The sequence below is a fragment of the Crotalus tigris genome, unplaced genomic scaffold (genome assembly GCF_016545835.1).
Source record: "Crotalus tigris isolate CLP2741 ecotype Arizona unplaced genomic scaffold, ASM1654583v1 scf7180000018133.492856, whole genome shotgun sequence".
Taxonomy (NCBI): Eukaryota; Metazoa; Chordata; class Lepidosauria; order Squamata; family Viperidae; genus Crotalus; species Crotalus tigris.
This window is the reverse complement of record NW_024096842.1, coordinates 221,969-241,045: the sequence shown is the minus strand read 5'-3', so window position 1 is coordinate 241,045 and position 19,077 is coordinate 221,969. Positions and strand designations below refer to the sequence as shown.

At 47.2% G+C, this 19,077-nt stretch overlaps 1 protein-coding gene across 4 annotated transcripts; it reads right to left on the bottom strand.

The window, feature by feature from the left end:
* Positions 1-14,003: 14,003 nt before the first annotated feature.
* Positions 14,004-18,603, bottom strand: IGBP1 (immunoglobulin binding protein 1). 4 transcript variants are annotated; one of them, XM_039348329.1, is made up of 6 exons: positions 18,374-18,599; positions 17,976-18,281; positions 16,909-17,101; positions 15,513-15,592; positions 15,242-15,354; positions 14,004-14,425 (listed from the first exon to the last, which is right to left on the bottom strand). In XM_039348329.1, exons 1-6 carry the CDS (start codon positions 18,562-18,564, stop codon positions 14,286-14,288), a joined length of 1,023 nt encoding a protein of 340 aa, XP_039204263.1. In that variant the 5' UTR covers positions 18,565-18,599; the 3' UTR covers positions 14,004-14,285. The 4 variants fall into 4 exon arrangements, 2 of the variants coding, with proteins under 2 accessions (XP_039204263.1, XP_039204264.1); XM_039348330.1 differs by having other exon boundaries at positions 14,004-14,422; XR_005557293.1 differs by having other exon boundaries at positions 14,288-14,422; positions 15,513-15,647; positions 18,374-18,603.
* Positions 18,604-19,077: the final 474 nt, after the last annotated feature.

Sequence of the window (19,077 nt, the reverse complement as noted above, 5' to 3'; positions counted from 1 at the left end):
ATCCTCTTAGCCGCGGCGGCGTCAGAAGGATCGGCGCGAGGGGCGGCGGCGAGGGGGCCCCGGACCTCTGCCGCCGACGCCGGTAGGCGCTGGAAGGGCGCGGGCCGGCATAGCACGGAGCCCCGGGGGCGGGAAGGGGGCTCTCGGGGGCGAGGGCCAAGACCGTCCCCGGCTGCCCTGCGACGCCCCCTAAGCCCCTCGCTTAAAAGCGGCCGCACCAGGGGCCGAAGCTCCCGAGCAGCCAGAAGAGGGTTCGGGTCCCGGCGTGCGGTGGGCCCGGCGAGTCTCCGGCTAGTTAAACTGCACATTTTATTATTAATTTTTTTCACCCGTTAGTGTAAAAAAACTCAAGTGGAAAGTTTGATGGCCTTTATTTCTTGCTCTTCTTTTCTGTATGGAACGCACATTAAAAAAAAAATCAAATAGGATATTAAAACGTGAGAATGTTTGGCTATCGTTTCCAAGAACCTTGAAACGAGGCGCCTTCACTCCGGTCCTTCGGGAGGGGCTATAGCCACCTTTAAAACATCTGACTTTGCCCAGTGCAGGAGGAACCCATTTCCACCGGGGTTCAATAGGGACCCCCAGCCTCTCCTGAAGGCAACCCAGCAAAGGAAGCCCACCTGCTCCCTTAGGAAAGGGCTCTTGGCACTAGGAAAATCTTCCCCCTGGCCTAAAGAACAATTCTGAGCCGCTGGTGGGTTCCCAGCCTGCAGCAGTGGCCGTCATTTTATTCACTAGTCCAGGGGTCCTCAACCTTAAGACTTGTGGACTTCAACTCCCAGGTTCCATGGACTAGCAGCAGCTTTGACAGTTTTGACAACAGAGGGAGAATGGTTTCACGGGCGCAACCTACATCCCACACGTGCACAAACCAACCTTCACATGCTTGCCCTCCGCTTCGGAGGCCCAGCTCCCCATGGACTACAGCCTAGTAGCAGTCCGCAGCCTAAAGGTTGGGGACCCCCGTTCTAAACCATATGAAAGGCCACTAGGCTGGGGCTAATCTAATCTTCTTGGATGGTGTTCCAGGGTGTCAGTTATTAGGTAGACCAGGCAGGAACAACTAGGTCAGGGGTAGGCAACCTTGGCTCTTTTATGACTCGTGGACTTCAACTCCCAGCATTCCTGAGTTGGAAGGGACCTTGGAAGTCTTCTAGTCCAACCCCCTGCTCAAGCAGCAAACCCTATACCAGTGATGGCGAACCTTTTAGAGACCGAGTGCCCAACCACAACCCAAAACCCACTTATTTATCACAAAGTGCCAGGGCCGCATGAACATTGTGGTGCGCTCAGGGGGGCATGGGGGACATGGCACTGGGTGGGCATGGCTGCGGTTGTCACGGCAGACTGGGTAGGTGTGGCTGGGGTGGGCATGGCTACCTCGATGTTGCTCGGGGGGACGCCTGTGGGGGCTGGGCAGGGTTGGGGGGAGATCCAGGGGATCTCTGGCAGGTGGGGCGTGGGCAGGAGGCCCAGCATAGATGGGAGGGAGGCACGCAATCCTAGCTGGGACTGGGGGGCCATGGCGCCGATGGGGATCCGGCTTTCCCTGCTCGGGGTGGCCTTTGGCTTGCTGGGCGTGGGCGTGCTCTACCACCGCTACTCGAGCTTGCTAGCTGGCCGCTTTGCCTCCTTTGTGCTGGGTGGGGCTGCTGCTCCAGGTGGCGGCAGCAGCCTAATAGACTTGCGCAAGCTCTGATAGCAGCTGTAACGATGCTAAGAAAAAGACTCAGGCATGTCTTGAGCAGAAGTTTGAAGCTGCATGACACATCTTCACACAGCTTGACAAACTCTGAGTTTATTGTTTCTTATATACTTTTTACATACATAGGCTTTACCATTAACTGCTGACATTTTACATTTAGAAGTTTAACCTTTAGTTGTTGACATAAAGTAATTGAAAAATTCCTTCATATAAGCAATTATTTTCTAGTAACACATTACCTGTTGAGAGCAGGTAAAAACAAATACAGGTAAATTAGAAAAGGAGAAAGAACTGATAAAGACAAGAAGAGATAAAGACAGGAAGAGATAAGGGGGAACTTATTATTTAGGTAGGTAAGATATTAAGTCAAAAGGGGGTGATCTTTTGGCTGCTTCCTTGGGACAAAGGGTATCAAAAGGTTATGAGGTTTGTGGGGGGCAATGCATGGCAGTTTGCTGCATGTGCAAATTCCTCCACATCTCACTTTTTTCTATTTTATTAATGAAGACATTCCAAGCAGGAGTAGTTAGTGGGTCTTAGCTTAGTATGGAAGATTGCAAGACATCTTTTTAAGTAAAGAAAAAAGACATTGAAATAAACAACAACAGCTGATAAGGATAGCAACTATTATAATGAGATATTGAACAATCTTTCCAAGAAGGCCAATGGAAAGCCATGACCATAGAGCACTCCACCAATTTCCTAAGGTATCAATTTTTAAATCCAAAGCCAAATTATATAAAACATTAATTTGCTTTTGAATAATGCCAGATTGCTCAGAAACATTGAAATAACACATAAAACTGAAGCTGGGACATACACAGGTATAAGACAGGTAGAGAGTAGATTTTCCATGTCATATGATTCAGAAATACAAAAGTCTGTCACTTGTGTTACATTTAACTAATTGCACCCAGATATTATATTTCATCCGTGATTCTAAAGGATGAGGTGGAAGAGCTTGAGCCCCCACACAGCAATTAAGAGGAAAGAGAGGCAAAGAATGACTAAGGAATTTGCAGTCAAAACCACAAATATGGCAGCGCATAAATTCTCTGGTGTAGGTTCTTTTTCCTGTTGCCTCAGAACCTCCTGCGCTTTGGATGTTAGGTTCTTCACATTGTCCCAGGTTGTTGGTCAACTGCGATGGCAAGAGCAAAAGGGATGTTGTGCTGTCTGAAGAGTCACCTGCTTCATTTTCAGTATTGGGTTCTGGACTTGATGCCATGACATCTTTGGCTGGTTGCACACACTGGGCTGGAATCCAGAGAGGGCCTGTAGGAGCAAGCACAGAGCATAGCCTCGCCCCCAAGTTAGTACTGGAATTGGATCTAACCAGGTTTTATCAGGCAATTGCTGATAATATACCAATGGATTAGGAAGCACAGCTTTCTGTTGAAAGTGACGCTGGTAGGCAGTAGTGTTTTGAAAAGAAATATTTAGCTGGTTTAAAGTTATTAAGACTTTATTGACTTGATGCAAATTATCCCTCCTTTTTTAATTGTTTATGAAGGATCCCTCCTTTTTTAATTGTTTATGAAGGTAGTCCTTAAAGGACTGATACATATGTGAGAAACAAAGGATAGCTGCTGTAAAGTTAAAAACAAAGCCATAAGATTGGAGTTGATCCTGGGCATGATGTAAGCACCTGTAAAATTAAAAATAAGTTGGCACACATAATGAGAATCAGAGATTAGGTTAAAAGTCTGTTGAGAAAAGGTGTGGAAAGCTAAAATAGCAGCAGATAATTCTGAGCGTTGTGATGGGGATTGCACTGCAGTGTAGACAAATGATATGAAATACAGCCTATATATTCAGCATTGAAGAGATAAGTTATTCTGAAAATAAAATTGAAAATCAAATTTTGGGATAAGAAGAACAATATTAATTAAATCAGTCCCATTTCAAGGACAAGCTTGATTGTGTCCTGAGGTTATTTCAGCAACAGCCTGGATAAAAGATAAAACATTTTGGGATGGGATAAGTAAAGCCATTCAATACAATATACTTTTTTGCGCTTCTGACACAGTAAATATTCCTGTAAGTATTTTACTAGTAAGAAATATCAAAAGTGTTAAGTGACAATTCCTATGTTGTTTTCCTTTGGTCAATAAGTTAAATTCCAAGTTAATCAAAGATGGAAACAAATTTCTATTAAGTAGGTTAAATATTTACAAAACTTAAGTTTTGCTAGCTGAAACTGCAAGAGCAGGGATTAAATTTCATCTCCGTTCGCAAACTGGAATTCTAAGCAGAGAGGGAAAAAACAAAGTTTAAAATGAACAGTTCCCCCCCCCCTTCTTTCTTTTGGTCTCTCTTGCTCTTAAAGCAACACAGCCAGTTGAAAAAAAAAGAGACAGGAAAATTTTTTGTTACAAACTTCTCACTACTTTTTGATAACAAAAACTGGAGTGTTCCATGGACTAGTGGAAGGGGCAATGTGTTTGGCTTGTAATTGTTCTTGAACAAGAATTTTTAAGGCCTGTAATTTGTACAGAGGAAGAGGCCATTGTTCCACCCGAACAGGGGTAGTAGTTAACCAAGTTAAGGGTAAGGCAGACACTTTATTCATCGAAGGTGACGGTAGCCCCCCATTTACTAAGCAAGTCTTGTCCCCAAAGGTTGATATGAATGTCAAGAATGAAAGGACGAAGTTGAACAGTTACAGTAGAATTAGGAAGACTTGCAGAAAGAAATTGTGTACTTTGTCGTGCACCTTGTCGCCCTCCTATACCCCAGACACTAGGGCATGGGTCAGTGGGCCAAGATGCAGGCCAATCTTTAGCTGAAATTACTGAAACATCAGCCCCTGTATCAATTATGCCCTCAAAAGGCTTATCCTGAAAAAAGACTGTCTGACGGGGTCTCTGGGTGGTGATTGGGGTGGTTAATGCAATTACAACAGGATCTGTGGAACCAAACCTGCCGTCCCCTCAATCCCTATCACGACCCCCTGCAGGGACAAAATAGGGCAAATGGAGTAATTGTGCAGGACTAGTATTACTTGGCAAAGTCTGTGGCATGTTAGTCCATAATTGAATAAAGATGACACCTGTATAGTCAGAATCAATTACTCCAGGTATTACAAAAATTCCCTTTTTTCCCATGCTAGATCGAGGCAAAATTAATCCAACATATCCAGAAGGGAGAGGTCCAGAAAGTTGTGAAGGAATTATTTGTATTTCTCCTGGAAATTTGAAACACACTTCTTGTTGGATAGTTAAATCTATCCCAGCACTCCCTCTAGTGGCAGCAGGGCTATTGTTAATTGTTGATGGAATTACTGAAGGGTCTCTGTTTGGACCGGGGCCAGAGACCCGCCCGCTTTGAAGTTTCCCGACCTACATTCATTAGCCCAATGAAATCCCTTATTACACTTAGGGCATTTTGTTTTTGGACGTCTCCCAGCATTATTTTTAAATGGTCGGGAGGCATACTTTCCTCCCCCAGGATTTCTGCAATCCTGTTTAAAGTGTCCAATTTTACCACAATTATAACATTTCCCCTGAGGTTTTGTAAGAGCTGCAGCTAAGAGATTAGTTTGAAAAGAAACAATCCCTATGTCCTGACATGCTTTGATCATTTCTGCTAAATCTGGTTGAGCTCCCAATCCAATAATGGCCCGTTTACATTCAGAGGTGGCATTTTCTTTAGCCAATTTCATAAGCAATTCAGCTTGGACATCAGGATTATCAATTTTTCGTCTCAAGGCATCTTGCAGACAGTTAATAAAATCTGCATATGGTTCATTTGCCTTTTGACGAATATTTGAAAATGCTTGAGATGGTTTCCCAGTTATAGGAACTTTTCCAAAAGCTTTGTAAACACATTCAGGGGATATTTGAAGAGTAGCTATAGGCAAAACAATTTGTGCATCCACTGGAGTGTAATTACCAGAGCCATATAACTGCTGTGGGAGGTAAGCACCTCCAGAAGTTGCTGCTCTTAATGCACATTGATGTCTAAACTCACTATCCCATACCACATACTGAGCTGGTGTTAATAACATACGAATTGTTGTTTTCCAATCTTCTGGTACCAAAACATGATTCCTCATTGTTGCTTCTAACATACCTTGCACATATGAACTACCTAACCCAGTATCTTTTATACCCTTACCCAATTCTGTTAAGATTGCATAAGAAAGTGGTTGATATTCAACCACTGGGGCTCCATTCGCATCTACCTGCCCAGTCAAATGTACAAGACAAACTGAGAGCATATCTGCTATTTCCTGCATATCTCCCTCTCCTTTCGCCATTTGATTTTCTAATATATGGCGAATAGAAACATAAGATCTAGAATTCTTTTGCTCTGAAGGTGTTATATCTATCGTGGAAGATATAGGAGCTGATGGAACTGAAACCTTTTCATGATTAAAACCTGGAGAGGGAGTAGAACTTAATTGTACTGCATCAGCCCCATATTTTTCCACTGCATGGCGACATTGATGCCAACAATGCAAAACATCCACTGAGGCTCGGGGTTCCTGATGAAGGGTGTTACCTATTCTTTCCCAATCCTTAAGTTGGAGTGTCCCCCTTTCAGGATACCAAGGACAATTTTTTCCTATCTCACTCACCAGCTTCCTAAGCTCCCTTTCAGGCATGGTCATGCCCAATTTGTGTAAGAGAAACTTTAACTCTCTTATATGCTTTTGCTGATGGTGAGATATATCGCAGCCCATACTTACAGTTTGAGAAATCTCGCAGGACAAGAAGACGAGAAGGTGCACCAAGGGGTCTGTTCCAGACGACTGTAGATATGTTGGGTGCTGCTTTCCCTCGGAAGGGGATGTCCCAGTTCAAGGCGCCATTTGTAACGATGCTAAGAAAAAGACTGAGCATGTCTTGAGCAGAAGTTTGAAGCTGCATGACACATCTTCACACAGCTTGACAAACTCTGAGTTTATTGTTTCTTATATACTTTTTACATACATAGGCTTTACCATTAACTGCTGACATTTTACATTTAGAAGTTTAACCTTTAGTTGTTGACATAAAGTAATTGAAAAATTCCTTCATATAAGCAATTATTTTGTAGTAACACATTACCTGTTGAGAGCAGGTAAAAACAAATACAGGTAAATTAGAAAAGGAGAAAGAACTGATAAAGACAAGAAGAGATAAAGACAGGAAGAGATAAGGGGGAACTTATTATTTAGGTAGGTAAGATATTAAGTCAAAAGGAGGTGATCTTTTGGCTGCTTCCTTGGGACAAAGGGTATCAAAAGGTTATGAGGTTTGTGGGGGGCAATGCATGGCAGTTTGCTGCACGTGCAAATTCCTCCACAAGCAGCGGTGTGCATGCCCACAGAGAGGGCTCTGAGTGCCATTTCTGGCACACATGCCATAGGTTCATCACCACTGCCCTATATCATTTTGGACAAGTGCCTTTCCAGTCTCTTTTTGAAAGCTTTCAGTGATAGAGCACCGACAACTTCTGAAGGCAAAGAGGTTCCTTTGATTAATTGTTCTGCTAGGAAGTTTCTCCTTAGTTCTAGGTTGCTTCTCTCCTTGGTTAGTTTCCATCCATTGTTTCTTGTCTTGACTTTTGGTGCACTGAATTATTATGAATTGAACTGATTTGCCTTGCAAAATGTTCAGGATTTTTTTTAATTATGGGAAGAATGGCTTTGTTTCAAATCAGAGTAAAATTCACAGTACAAAAGAACCTGTTCAGAGATCATGATTTCACCTGTCCTGCTTGGGCCAGGCCCTGCAGCGCTGGAGTTGAGTCAGGGAATCTGGGGGTGCTGGGCAGGGGTGGGATTCAAATATGGGAACAACCGGTTCTCTGTGTGGATGCCGCTTCCGGACGTCCGTTCTGAGCCTGGGCAACAAAAAATTAGCTACCGGTTCTGCTGAAGTGGTGCGAACTGGATGAATCCCACCACTGGGGTGGGGGTGGGGGTTGTTTCCTGGGATCAACCAGACAAAGCCCAGCAACAAAGAGCTTACTCCGAACCCCCTTTTTTTCCTTTATTCAATACACTGCAAAATTGAAACCCTTGGTTTCGCTTTCAGTCTTGCAAGACTAATCATGTAAGTGGCATTTAACTTAAACCAATGAACTGATTTTCACCTTTCTTCTGGCAAACCACCAAAAAAAGTTTATTCAAGTGTAGCAAAAGTAGTAAATCACATTATGCATGTAACTGCTTTGCTTTCAGCAATTACTGTTTCTCTGCCTGCCAAGCAATGTTTCTGACCAAGAGAACGAAAGAGTTTGGCTCAGTTCATTCTGAAATTGCGTGTCCTGTCTCTGTGGTCGGCTGGCGTTCTTGGCCTTTACCCACATGAGCATTCCTTGTTTGTAAAATTTGACCCCCGTTTTGACCTTGAGTTATCCATCAGAATGAAAGTTAACCCTCCACAGGAGTAAACCAGGTCCTCTTTGCCTGTCCAGCCTGAACCTCGGGGCCATCTCAAGCAATGTTTTGGGCTCAGGAAGAGAGCCCTCCGCCCCCCCCACCCACCCAGGGACTGATGCTCTCCAAGCTGGGTCTTCTGGTTTCACAAGAGAAGCTTTCAACTTGCTTGTCACTTTGATTGTTCATGTATGGCTTATGGGTCGTAATACTGTTACAAAACATCAGCATGCTGGCGTTTTACGGTTTAGAGCCGTTGATCAGCTAGTTAAGGAGAGCAGAAGTCAAAATCCTTTAAATATTTGAGTTATGTAAAGGTTATATAAAGTTTAAACAAGGAGCCAGAATACATTCTTATCCAAGACCTGCTGCACTGGAATACATTTGACAGCTATCTGCCATCCCTGTACCTAACTGTAAATCCAGCTGTTCCATCTAACTTCTATACCTACTCTTTTTATTGTTTTAAAATGTTTTTTTTAAATTTTTTAATAGTAATATATGTTTTGAATTGTAAGCCATGCGGAGAGGGGCAGTTATAGAAATCAAACACACAAATAATATCAGCAAGAGCAACTGAGAGTGGAATTTTTGAATGTATTCCATAGAAGGGCACGAGAGATGGGATCAAAATCTGTTGAAGTCAACGCAGACCCCGTTCAAGTGGGAGTCGGGGCGACAGGTCTGTTTGTCGGCCAAGTGTTACAAAACCAGACTATAATCTACCATGGCCTCCCTTCCCAATCCCCAGCTCATCTTCTGAAATCCTCTTGATCCATCCAGCCACAAAGCTTCCCATTCTTCCTCTTGCATAAAGTTTCTGGCTGGCCTCTAGGTTGCCCCATCACTTAAATGCTACTTGTGCTACCTTAGCAAGGAGGAAAAGGGCGATGCCCGCCAGCCACTGTCAGGGCTAATGAGTTCTGCCAGTGGCTTAGCCTGCCCCCAACTGGGCAGCTAACAGTTTTATTTCCACGACCTCTGGTGCTTCTTTTGGGGAAATGTCTTGTGCATGATCAATCAGTGAACCCAGAGAGCCAGAGAGGAAGGAAGGAAGGTTGGCATAGAAAGAGCTGTTGGTCAAAGAACACAAGACCACAGACATACACACACACACACACACACACACCTTTTGCCCTGAACTGAAGGGATAGTCTTCACACACCGCTCCCGAGAGCTGAGTTGAGCTGTGGAGCGTTTCTGCCTCTGAAAGCCCCTGGCTGGCTTTGCAGGCCTCACAGCAGCCCCCAGACTGGGAATGGAGAGCAGTGCAAGAAAAGCCTGGCAAAGAGGAGCAGAAAAGGAGAGGAGAAAGCGGTGCAGCCCCAGTGACGATTGCAGGTAAGGGCCGCTCAGAGGGACAGGCATACTTAAAAGGCTATCCAACCGTTCCCCTAAAAAAGGACTGCGTCTCAGGATAGCCATCCATCTGCAACAGTGGTCCTCAAACTTTTCTTCACCACAGACCTCCTTTAAATACCGTTTGTGGCCATGGACCCCCAAGACTTAACTCAAGATTTAAATCATTTCTTCAACTCTTCATGGACCCCCTGTAACAGCATCATGCCCCCCCAGGGGTCTGAGGACAAGTTGAGAATGACTGATCTCTGTAAGATCTTCCATAAGCAGCAAAACAGGATCTCCATGGATTCCCAGAATTGTTCTCAGAATGGTATTCTCAGTGGATCTCCAACCACTCAGGGACTCCTACATTTCTCTTCTGTGCAGTACGGGGGGGTCCAAGAGATTCTTTATTTTAGCTGAATATGTTGGTCATAATCTAAGGTGTACTGAGGTTTTTGGCATAGACAGCAAGGATGTTTCACATTATTTAGGCAAAATGGGGATCTCCAATTCCTTCTTCCATCCAGTTGACTTTTCCACAAGAAGCATTTATGAAGGGGGAGGGGAGTTTTCTGCCTCCTGAGATTTAATGCTTGTTTCTCCCCTTGGAGTCTCTGAAGCGGAAAATGGTTCAAATCAAGCGGTCAGCAAAGCCTGTCATTGTCAATCCTACCAGCAGGGGGCAGTGGTCTAGCAATGGCCTTGCTCTCTTCAGAGGGATGAGCCCCCTCCGCTCCTGAAGCAGGAGACCCAAAGCCCAAATTCCCCCCCTCCTTCTCTTGACCAGCCCTCTTGGCCAATGCTGCAGCATTTCTAGGACGGGCATCTTTGCTGCTTAGCACCCCCCACGGAGAGGCCCATGCCCAGGGCAGAAATAAAGCAGGGGGGGGCTCTGTGTCGCCTGCCAAGCTAGCCCAGGTGACAGGTTGGGTCAGAGACGTGCCCCTCTCATCCTAAAGTCGGTGCCCTGGTGGGCTAGAACGTACAGCTGATGCAAACCCCAAGGGAGTGAAGTAGAGCAATGGGCCCCGAGGGGAAGTCCCTTAGCCCGGACCTGGTGGGGGACCCCACATTTCACTCCCTCCCTGGCTGGCTCTGGGCCTGGCCACCTTCTTGACCAAACCCAGGGCCTGCCTGAATCCTTCTGGAAGGAGAATCCAAAGGCTGGATTGTGTGAGCCTGGGATGGAGAACCCAGAAAGAATATTAAAGTTTGTTCCTGCTTTTGGTTCTTCTTCTCTTTTGTCACCCGTGGCAGAAGCCCTCACAGCAAGGACCGGCCCCCTCTCGCGAGGTGCCCTTTCTGCTTTGCCCTGCCGTGATCCCTCCTGGTGGCAGATGGCGGCAGCTACTCATCGGTAATTAGCCAAATGCTGTTGACAATTCTCTTAATAATGCTCTTACTTTCTGACCTTCTGCCACCTCCCCCCCCTCCCCGACCAAAGACAACAGAATCTACTCCAATTGCAGAAGCCACTTAAATCTGTCAGTCAAGTTTGGATCCCGATACTCTTGAGAGTAGTCGGTTTAGAGTAAGTCTCAGAAATCCCACAGCACAATGCCCTTCCCTCAGGAGACCTCCAGAAGAGTAAGGCTGCTTTTAGAAAAGTCCCACAAACAGGCTGGGCCTGCAGGATCATAGCTCAAAGGGAAGGTGCCAGGAGAGGACGGGGGCAGGGCCAGTTTCTCACTCCCCTCATCCTCGGAGGTTCTCAGCCTGTGTGCTCTCCAGCCCTGATGTGGGGAAAAAGGAGAGCAGCGTAGGCTGCCCTGAGTTTCTCAAGTAAAGAGAAATCACCCTAGTAACAAAATAAAAGCAGTATTTGTGAGTCACAATGACAAACTGTATCTACTAGGGGCATCAATAAAAAATTGAAGAAGGAACATGCAGACCAAAAGGGGCAAAGCTGTAAGGACTCTCCCAAGAAGCGAAAGCCCTGAGGACGGGAAGCTTCCAACAGGGGAGGAGAGGAGAAGGGAAGGAATAACAGAAGAACAGAGTTGGAAGGGACCTTGGAGGTCTTCTAGTCTGACCCCTTACTCAACCAGGAAACCCTAGACCACAGGTCGGCAACCTGCGGCTCCGGAGCCGCATGCGGCTCTTTGAGCCTTCCCCTGCGGCTCCCAGCCTCCTCTGCCTTTGCAGAGAGAGACAGAGACAGAGAGAGGCAATTGCACGTCCCTGCTTTTTTTTCTCTCTCTCTCTCTTTGTGTTTTTTTTGTGTGTCTGTGTGTATGTGTAAAAGACAGTGCACTCACAGTGTTCTCCGAGGAGCTGAAAAGCTTACTGGGTGGAGCTCCTCCCTTTGCTGCATCTCTGCAGGAAGCAGGAAGCAGGAAGGGCAGGAGAGAGCTAGCTAGCCCAGCTAGGCTGACTCAGGAATTCTGGGAGTTGAAGTCCATGAGTCATAAAAGAGACGAGGTTGCTTACCCCTGATCTTGTTGGACAACAGCTTGAAGCTTGCCAGGTGAGCAGCAGATAGGAGGGGGGGGGAGAAAGAGAGAAAGAGAGGGAGAGAGAGGAAAGAGAGAGAGAGAGAAAGAGAGCGGGGGAAGAGGAGTGGCAGGCAGACCAAGGGCAGATAGAGAGGGAGGGAGGGAGAGAGACAGAGAGAGAGAGAGACCCTTTTGACATCTAAAATGAAGATAACACTGCATATATCCTTTTTTTACGTGTGTGTGTGTGTGTGTGTGTATATATATATATATATACATACATACATATACATATATATATATATATACACACACATACATACACACACACCTATAATAAAGGTAAAAAAGGATATATGCAGTGTTATCTTCATTTTAGATATCAAAATGGTTTTGCGGCTCCCAGTGTTTTGTTTTTGGTGGGAAACGGGTCCAAGTGGCTCTTTAAGTGTTTTGGGTTGCCTACCCCTGCCCTATACCATGCCAGACAAATGGTTGTCCAATCTCTTCTTAGAAGCTTTTGTAATGCAGATCTCAACACATCTGGACAGTACCCACCTTCCATCTGTTCTCACAAGATTGACCCAGCATTTAAATTGAAAAGTGTTAAGGGAAGGGAAAGTTTCATGAATGCCCTATGTCAGAATTCTCCTTCTGGGGGCCGCGGATTCAGTCTGGCTAAACAGGCATTTCTGCAAATGCCACATGCCATCTGGATAGGTTGCCAGAGAGACACTGTGGAGTACAGGAGTGCCAAACACACCATTACAATCAGTTAGGAAGGTCCTGGAGCCAAATTTAGGTTGTTAGGTAGGAAGTTGGAAACTTCTCTGAAACGGTAATTCTTCCGCGTGCAGGAACAGCCAGTCAGGCAGAGCTGAAATGCCTCCAGTGCCTCTGGATATGGGCCCGACTGGCAAAAGAAAGCTCAGGACCGTATTAGTTGGAAACAGGAGGAAGAGGCCTTCGTCCTGCAGCGGATAGACAACGACCCATTCGTCTGTCATCCAAGGGCAAGGGGCTAAAACCTCCAACCCAAAGCCAAGTCAGCCTTGTACAGGTAGCTCTTGCTTAACAACCCTAACTGGGACCATTTCCCCAGATGCGCCTGGCCAGCTCTCTTGGCGGAAGAGTCTCTGCCAGGCTGCCCTCCGCTTCAACTCTCCCATCATCTCGGCCTTTTTGCCTGCCCTGCACTCTGCCCCCTGCTCTCCCAGCCAAACTTCACCCCCTTCCCTCTGCTGCTGCTGAGGCCAGCCCCTCCTAATCTCTCCATGACACCCTCACAAGGCCTTGGCAAAGGGCCAGCAACTGGGGGGCAGTGGCAGAGGCTGGGGAGGAGTTGGCGGGATGAAGCTGGCCGTTTGCGCGGGCCAAGAGAACAATGAGGTCCTTGCCTAATGACGGCACGGCCATAACTGTAGGTGGTCTGCCAAGTGCCTGAATTTGGATCATGGGACTGCAGGGGCACTGCAACGGCTGAAGTTCGAAGGACTGATCACAATTACCATTCCTTCGGCACTGTCGCAACGTCATTAAGCAAGACTATCTCTATGGCTAGAAGCTTAATTCTAATGAAGGGTGCAAGAGCACTTTGTTTACCACAAGTGAGAAGGATTTGGGTCATTTGCCTCTAAGAGACTCATCTTAAGCGCCAAATGGAAAGCCGTAACAAGCAATGATACCCACCACCCCCTCCCTCCCCATGTCTTCCCTTGCGCTCTTCTTCAAAGCTGCTTCCAGCACTTAGATGTACAGTTCCATAGGGGGAACAACTGGATAAGCAGAGCACAGATCTTGCCCACCCACCAAATTCTGGAGTCCCAGCACAAGTTCAGAGATTCAAGCCTTGCCTTGGGGGCCCAGGCAACCTGAGTCATTCACAAGCTGTGAATGCAGGACTACGAGCGAAGTACGAGGACACATTTTTCCATCTCAGAAATATAGGGAGAGCCTGTATGTGCGTGTGGCAGCTTCTCCCATTCTCAAAGGGCATAAAAAGGTGAGGCACACAATCTGGTAGTTAACAAAGGATACAACCACTTCCAGATGCCTCCCAGAAAATCTGACTACCAAAGCAAGTCTCGCTCCCTTTTAGACAGAACGAAGCAGCCAGAGGCTGAGAAAGACTCAGGGAAGGCTTGGATGAACTGATGGGAGAATTTTATTTGTCTTTTAAAATAAAGAAATAAGTTACAACAGCCCAAAGTACTTCCAAGTGGCCATCCAATCTGGTCAGTAAGGATTATTTTAAGACAAAAGAGGAGCCAGGAATGCAATGCCCCCAGAAGCTTTCGGTGTTTCCTCTACTGGCATTTCTAGAGCTCCCATCAACCTCGGCCTTCGATGCAACACCTGGCAATTCCGTTTCTCCTTTCCCAAAGAGGAACCACTCACACTTCCTCACGAAGGCTACAAGAGGCTCTCCTCAGCCCATGTTCTTCCGGTTGCCGTAGCCCCTGGGGTGCAGGTCCTTCCAGTCATCCCATTCCCGTGCTTTCAATGCTGCGGCTTGCTCATCCTCCTCTGTGGCCTCTTCTTGTTCTTTCTGCTGGTCTTCAGGACCTGCTAGAGGCCCAAAGTCAGAGCTGTGTTAAGAGCAGCCACCACCTATATGCTTTTAGGTCCATCAACACAATTTTAGGGTACAGTTACCCCCATCCCAGTCAAGTGCATTGACACAGCCACCCATTTCTTATTCCATCTCTATTTCACCCCCTTTTCCATTGTGTTGATGCTTATGGAATGGTGGAAGAGAGAAAACGAGAGGGGAAAATTGCACCAACATAGGATGAGCAAAACATTTAAGTGTTCTGCATTCTGAAGAAAAGCCCACGTGTTCCAAAATTTGTTCTACGTGAACAAATTATTAGAATCTATTAGAATTACAGGATGCGGGTTTTGGTCATTCTCCAAGTCAGCCTATGCTCAGCAACACAAGCGCAATCCACGCTGCTCTAGGTTCTCCTCACCGCCCATTCAGTGATCAGGAATTTCAGGTATTTATTTTGTGGGTTCAGTTCTGTGGCTATTTATACAGGGCTGCAAAGAACGGAAGCTGAATGATCATATCCATTGTTTGCTAAGGGGACTTTATTCTTTAAAGATTTTAAACTCTCCTATGGGCAAGCCTGTTATAGCTAAGCAAGCACACTTCAGACCAACAAGTGTTGACAGCAGTGTGGGGGCATTCCGAGTCCCAAAGGTTAGATGTTGCATTTCCCAAATTCTGCTACTCTTGTTCCCCATCCAGTTAGCTTTCTAAGCGAGCCTAAACTGTCTCAGCTTGGGGCTTTTGATAGATCAGCCAGACGGGGAGCTCTTCTCCAAGAGTGGCCTTTCCTCAACTCCCTCCCTGCTTGCAGATTTTGTGCTCAGAAATACCTGGAGCGCTTTGGGAGATGCCCTGCTCGGGCAGGACTCCTTGTTTCTGGTGCTGGTCGTACCATTCATCCACCGTCATTGTTGCTAGGCTAGGATAACCAGCGCCAAACACCCTGCAAGGAAGAGAGCCAGGCCAGGACTCCTCAGGCTGAGCAGAGCAGCAGGAGCAGGAAGAGTCCACTCTCCCCTCACGATCTGCCCATCTGCCATCAAGACCTCCTCCCTCCCTGCCAGAAGCAGCAGAAGGACCCTCCCTCTCCCAATGATATACTTTGCCTGGGCAGCATCCCGAGTAAGGATGAAGGGCCTCACTGGAGGGCGGGGCGGCTGGGAAGGTCGTGCGGCTGAACCCTGGGAGAAGGGATGGAAAAACAGGAGGAGGAGCAATTTTCAGCATCTGTTCACACTAAAAGAAACAAAAACAAAAAACTCCAGGAAGCGGAGGACAAGCAACAGCACATTTCCTCAACAATATTTTCCCCCCCAAAAATGGCACCTACCCACCCACAGAATATGTTCTGGTTTGGGGGAGGATGGGAAGAAGAGGTGATTAAAATTTATCCTTCAATTCACCATCTATCAGTCATCAAAATGTGACACCATTTTGGTCTTCCGCATGTCAATTGTGCATAGAACACATTTTTATGAGTACAAAGTGCTTCCAGAGCAAGCCTGGCTGCCATTTCGTAGATGGGAATGTGAGGCTGAGAAACACTCCAGGTAGGAGCAGCCTGGGCTTTCAACCTGCAGTGCCTCAGGTGTTTGTGTCAATGTGCCTTGTCTCCACCTGCACTAAAGCCAGCAATCTCCTGCTATCCAAGCCCATAATCCAGATGAATTCTTCAAAGAAGCATGAATAGAGTCAGGCTCCCTGAGCTGGATTTTTAATATTTTATTTTTGTACCAGATTTTAAATGTTCATATTGTGCATCAGTTGGTTAGTCACTTTGGAAATAAGAAATGCTCCCTGATTTTCATTCCAAAACCTTCCGTCTCTTTCTTGCTAAATTGCTTCCTGTTTCTCTGCTTTTCTAGAAAGAACCTTAAGTCGTACTGTTTTGCCAGCTTTGGCATAAGCATTTAAGATCTGATAAGAATGCCACCTCACATTTCAGATTACAGATGGTGGATTGCATATCTGAATTAACTTATATAAAGCCAGAATTCAAACTTTTTCAAAGGAGAGAACAAGGGAGATTCTACCCCAAACCCCCAAAATATATTTCCCTCACAAAGGTTATTCAATGCTTTGATTGCCTGCAATGTGAAGCTTTACAATTGTTTGTTAAATTAAAAGCTGTTCAATAAAGAAACATGCATATTCAGTTTAATAAATGATTCTATAAGGAATTTTGCTGGCCAGAAAGGCCACCTATCTGTTTTTGGAAGATAAAGTTGAGATAGTATCTAACTATGTTATCTAACATTTTTTTAGATTTTAATAGATATTCCAAGATTTAGGGACTTTTCTTACTTTTGACCAGAAAGGAACGTAACTTTTTGCCTTTATACACTGATTATATAAATTATATCCTGTCTATTATAAGGCATATGTTATAGCTTTCATATCTTTTTTTGTTTATGAAGTCATGGTCTTAATTTTCAACAATGTGGAGGGAGATTATCAAAAGAGGCTTGCAATTTGATCCGTGGTGTCACTATCTCACCTGTAGAGCAGCCCGCCGACTGAGGATTGAAATTTCCTGATCAATGCTTTCAATTTCCTCCAAGCTTATAGTGACCCACTTCTTGATCTGCAGCAAATAGAATTCTCGTATTTGCTCTTCTTCAGCTTGACCACTATCAATGAAGGGTTTTAAAGAAGCCAGCTGGTTCTCCACATCTTTCTTTTGCTTGTATCTGTTTTCCAAGAGATTTATGGAAGGGAAAAACAAGTCTTATCTGCAGGCATTCAACTGAAAACATTTGCAATAGACAGTTGTACAGCTCTGCCTGAACACATCCAAGAAGGGAATGAACTGCCTTTCTACTGAATCTCCCCAGGCCCCCCAGTCCAAAAATTGAGTCAGTCTTAACTTTGCCATCCTTAACCTAGTTCTTGCCTCAGGCCCCAGCCATGATGTTCCCTTTTAATGTCTTGAACTAACTCCAGCACAAGGCATTTTTAAAGTTTTCAGCTGTTATTTCAATATTTTCAGGACCACAATCCTATTAGCTGAGATGACTTGTCGGTAATTTCTAGTGTTAAAACCTAGCAAGTATTCTATATTGCAGTGGTCCTCAACCTTTTCTTTATCACAGACCCCCTTTAAATACCTTTTGTGGCCACAGACCTTGGTCACTCAAGATTTAACATTTCTTCAAGCCTTTGCAAACCCCGTGATGACATCTTCCCCCCCCCCCCAGGCTTCCGCAGACCAGTTTGAGAACCACTGGCGTATTGTATTATCAAAACGCATCATCTTACAGAGCTGGTTTTTACAAAGCCAATGCTGATGATAATTTGTCTCTGCAATATGGTATCGGCCTGCTCCAAAAATCAGAGGGAGAATCCAGAATCAAAACTTGTTTCCTACCAGCCTCTGCTGGGCATTTTCACCAGGGCATCTCTACCATACCTACTGAAATCCAGAGAGGCTCAAAGGAGGGGGGGTCTTCCTCCCCCAGGGGAAGGAGCTGCCCAAAACCGCGTGGGGGGGAGCCGGGGGGTGGGTGCCTCGGGGGCCCGAGAGGAAAGGTCCCCGGGCCCCTTCCCCACCACAGCCCCGCCCACCTCTCGATCTTGACTCGCCGGGCGGCCGCCATGGCCAGCAGAGAGGCCTGGCCGTCGCGCTGGGCGGGGGCGGCCTCCCCGCCGTGCTCCTCCTCATCGTCCACGGCCTCGCGCGGCAGATCGAAGCGGGCCACGGCGTAGTCCCGGCAGAGGCGGAGGAAGTCCAGGAAGAGGCCGCGCGCCCTCCGCAGGTGCTCCAGCCGGCGCGGAGGGGCCACCTGCCGCAGGGTCAGCGCGGCCAGCAGGGCGGGCACCAGCATGAAGCGCAGGTCGGCCGAGGCGATCTCCTCCAGCTCCTCGTTGCGGCTGCAAGACAGGCCGAGGCGGCTGAGCTGATCCTCCCGGACGGAGGGCCCCCGCCGCCGCCCCTCCCCCCACCGGCCCGCCCGCCGCCGCACCTGAAGAGCTCCAGCTGGGCCATGGCGCGGGAGGCGCGCTCCAGCAGCTCCAGGCCGCGCTGCACCCGGCGCTGGACGGCCGGCGCCCCGGACGACGCCTCGACGTCGCTCTCCACCTCCTCCAGCAGCCGCCAGCCGGACTCCAGCAGCTCCGAGAGCCGCGCCGGCTCTTCCTCCGCCGCCGCCGCCATCGCCGCGCCCGGCCGGAAGTGACGTCGCAGGGAAGGGCGGAGCAGGCGCGCACGGCTGACGTCACGCCCCGAGGCGGGGCTGGGCGGCAACCGGGCGGCAGGGGAAGAGGGCGTGGTCTCCGAACGGTCCCGCCCACCTGAGGCGTTGGGGCCGGGCTGCCGGCCGCGAGAGGCGCCCGGTCGGGGACGGGCCGGGCTGGCTGCGGAGGTCTCGGGCTGCAACTAGGGAGTTGCCGAGGCGGACAGTCGCAGCTGTGAGGGGGCCAGCAAGTCCAGTAACCGCCCTAGGAGATTACAAGTTGGAAGGCCCCGCTTGGAAGGGTGGCAGCAATTGTGGACGGCAGCCTCAGTGACCTCCGGCATATAATAGTAAACCACACACCCTTTTTTGACAAGAAAGCTTATTAGCATAAACCTGCAACGTATGAAGGAGGAGGGTAAAGTAGAAGAATCCAATCAAAACAAACGTGTGTCCAGGAACCAAGGAGTGATTCTTAACTTCATCAATCAGAA

Excerpts from the sequence above, each read along its gene's own strand:
- IGBP1 (XM_039348329.1), bottom strand. The coding sequence starts at position 18,564 with ATGGCGGCGGCGGCGGAGGAAGAGCCGGCGCGGCTCTCGGAGCTGCTG. Across the intron at positions 15,593-16,908 it reads GTCGGCGGGCTGCTCTACAG|GGTTCAGCCGCACGACCTTC; the intron begins GTGAGATAGTGA and ends CCCTTCTCCCAG. Across the intron at positions 15,355-15,512 it reads CGGGATGCTGCCCAGGCAAA|GGTGTTTGGCGCTGGTTATC; the intron begins GTATATCATTGG and ends TCTTCCTTGCAG.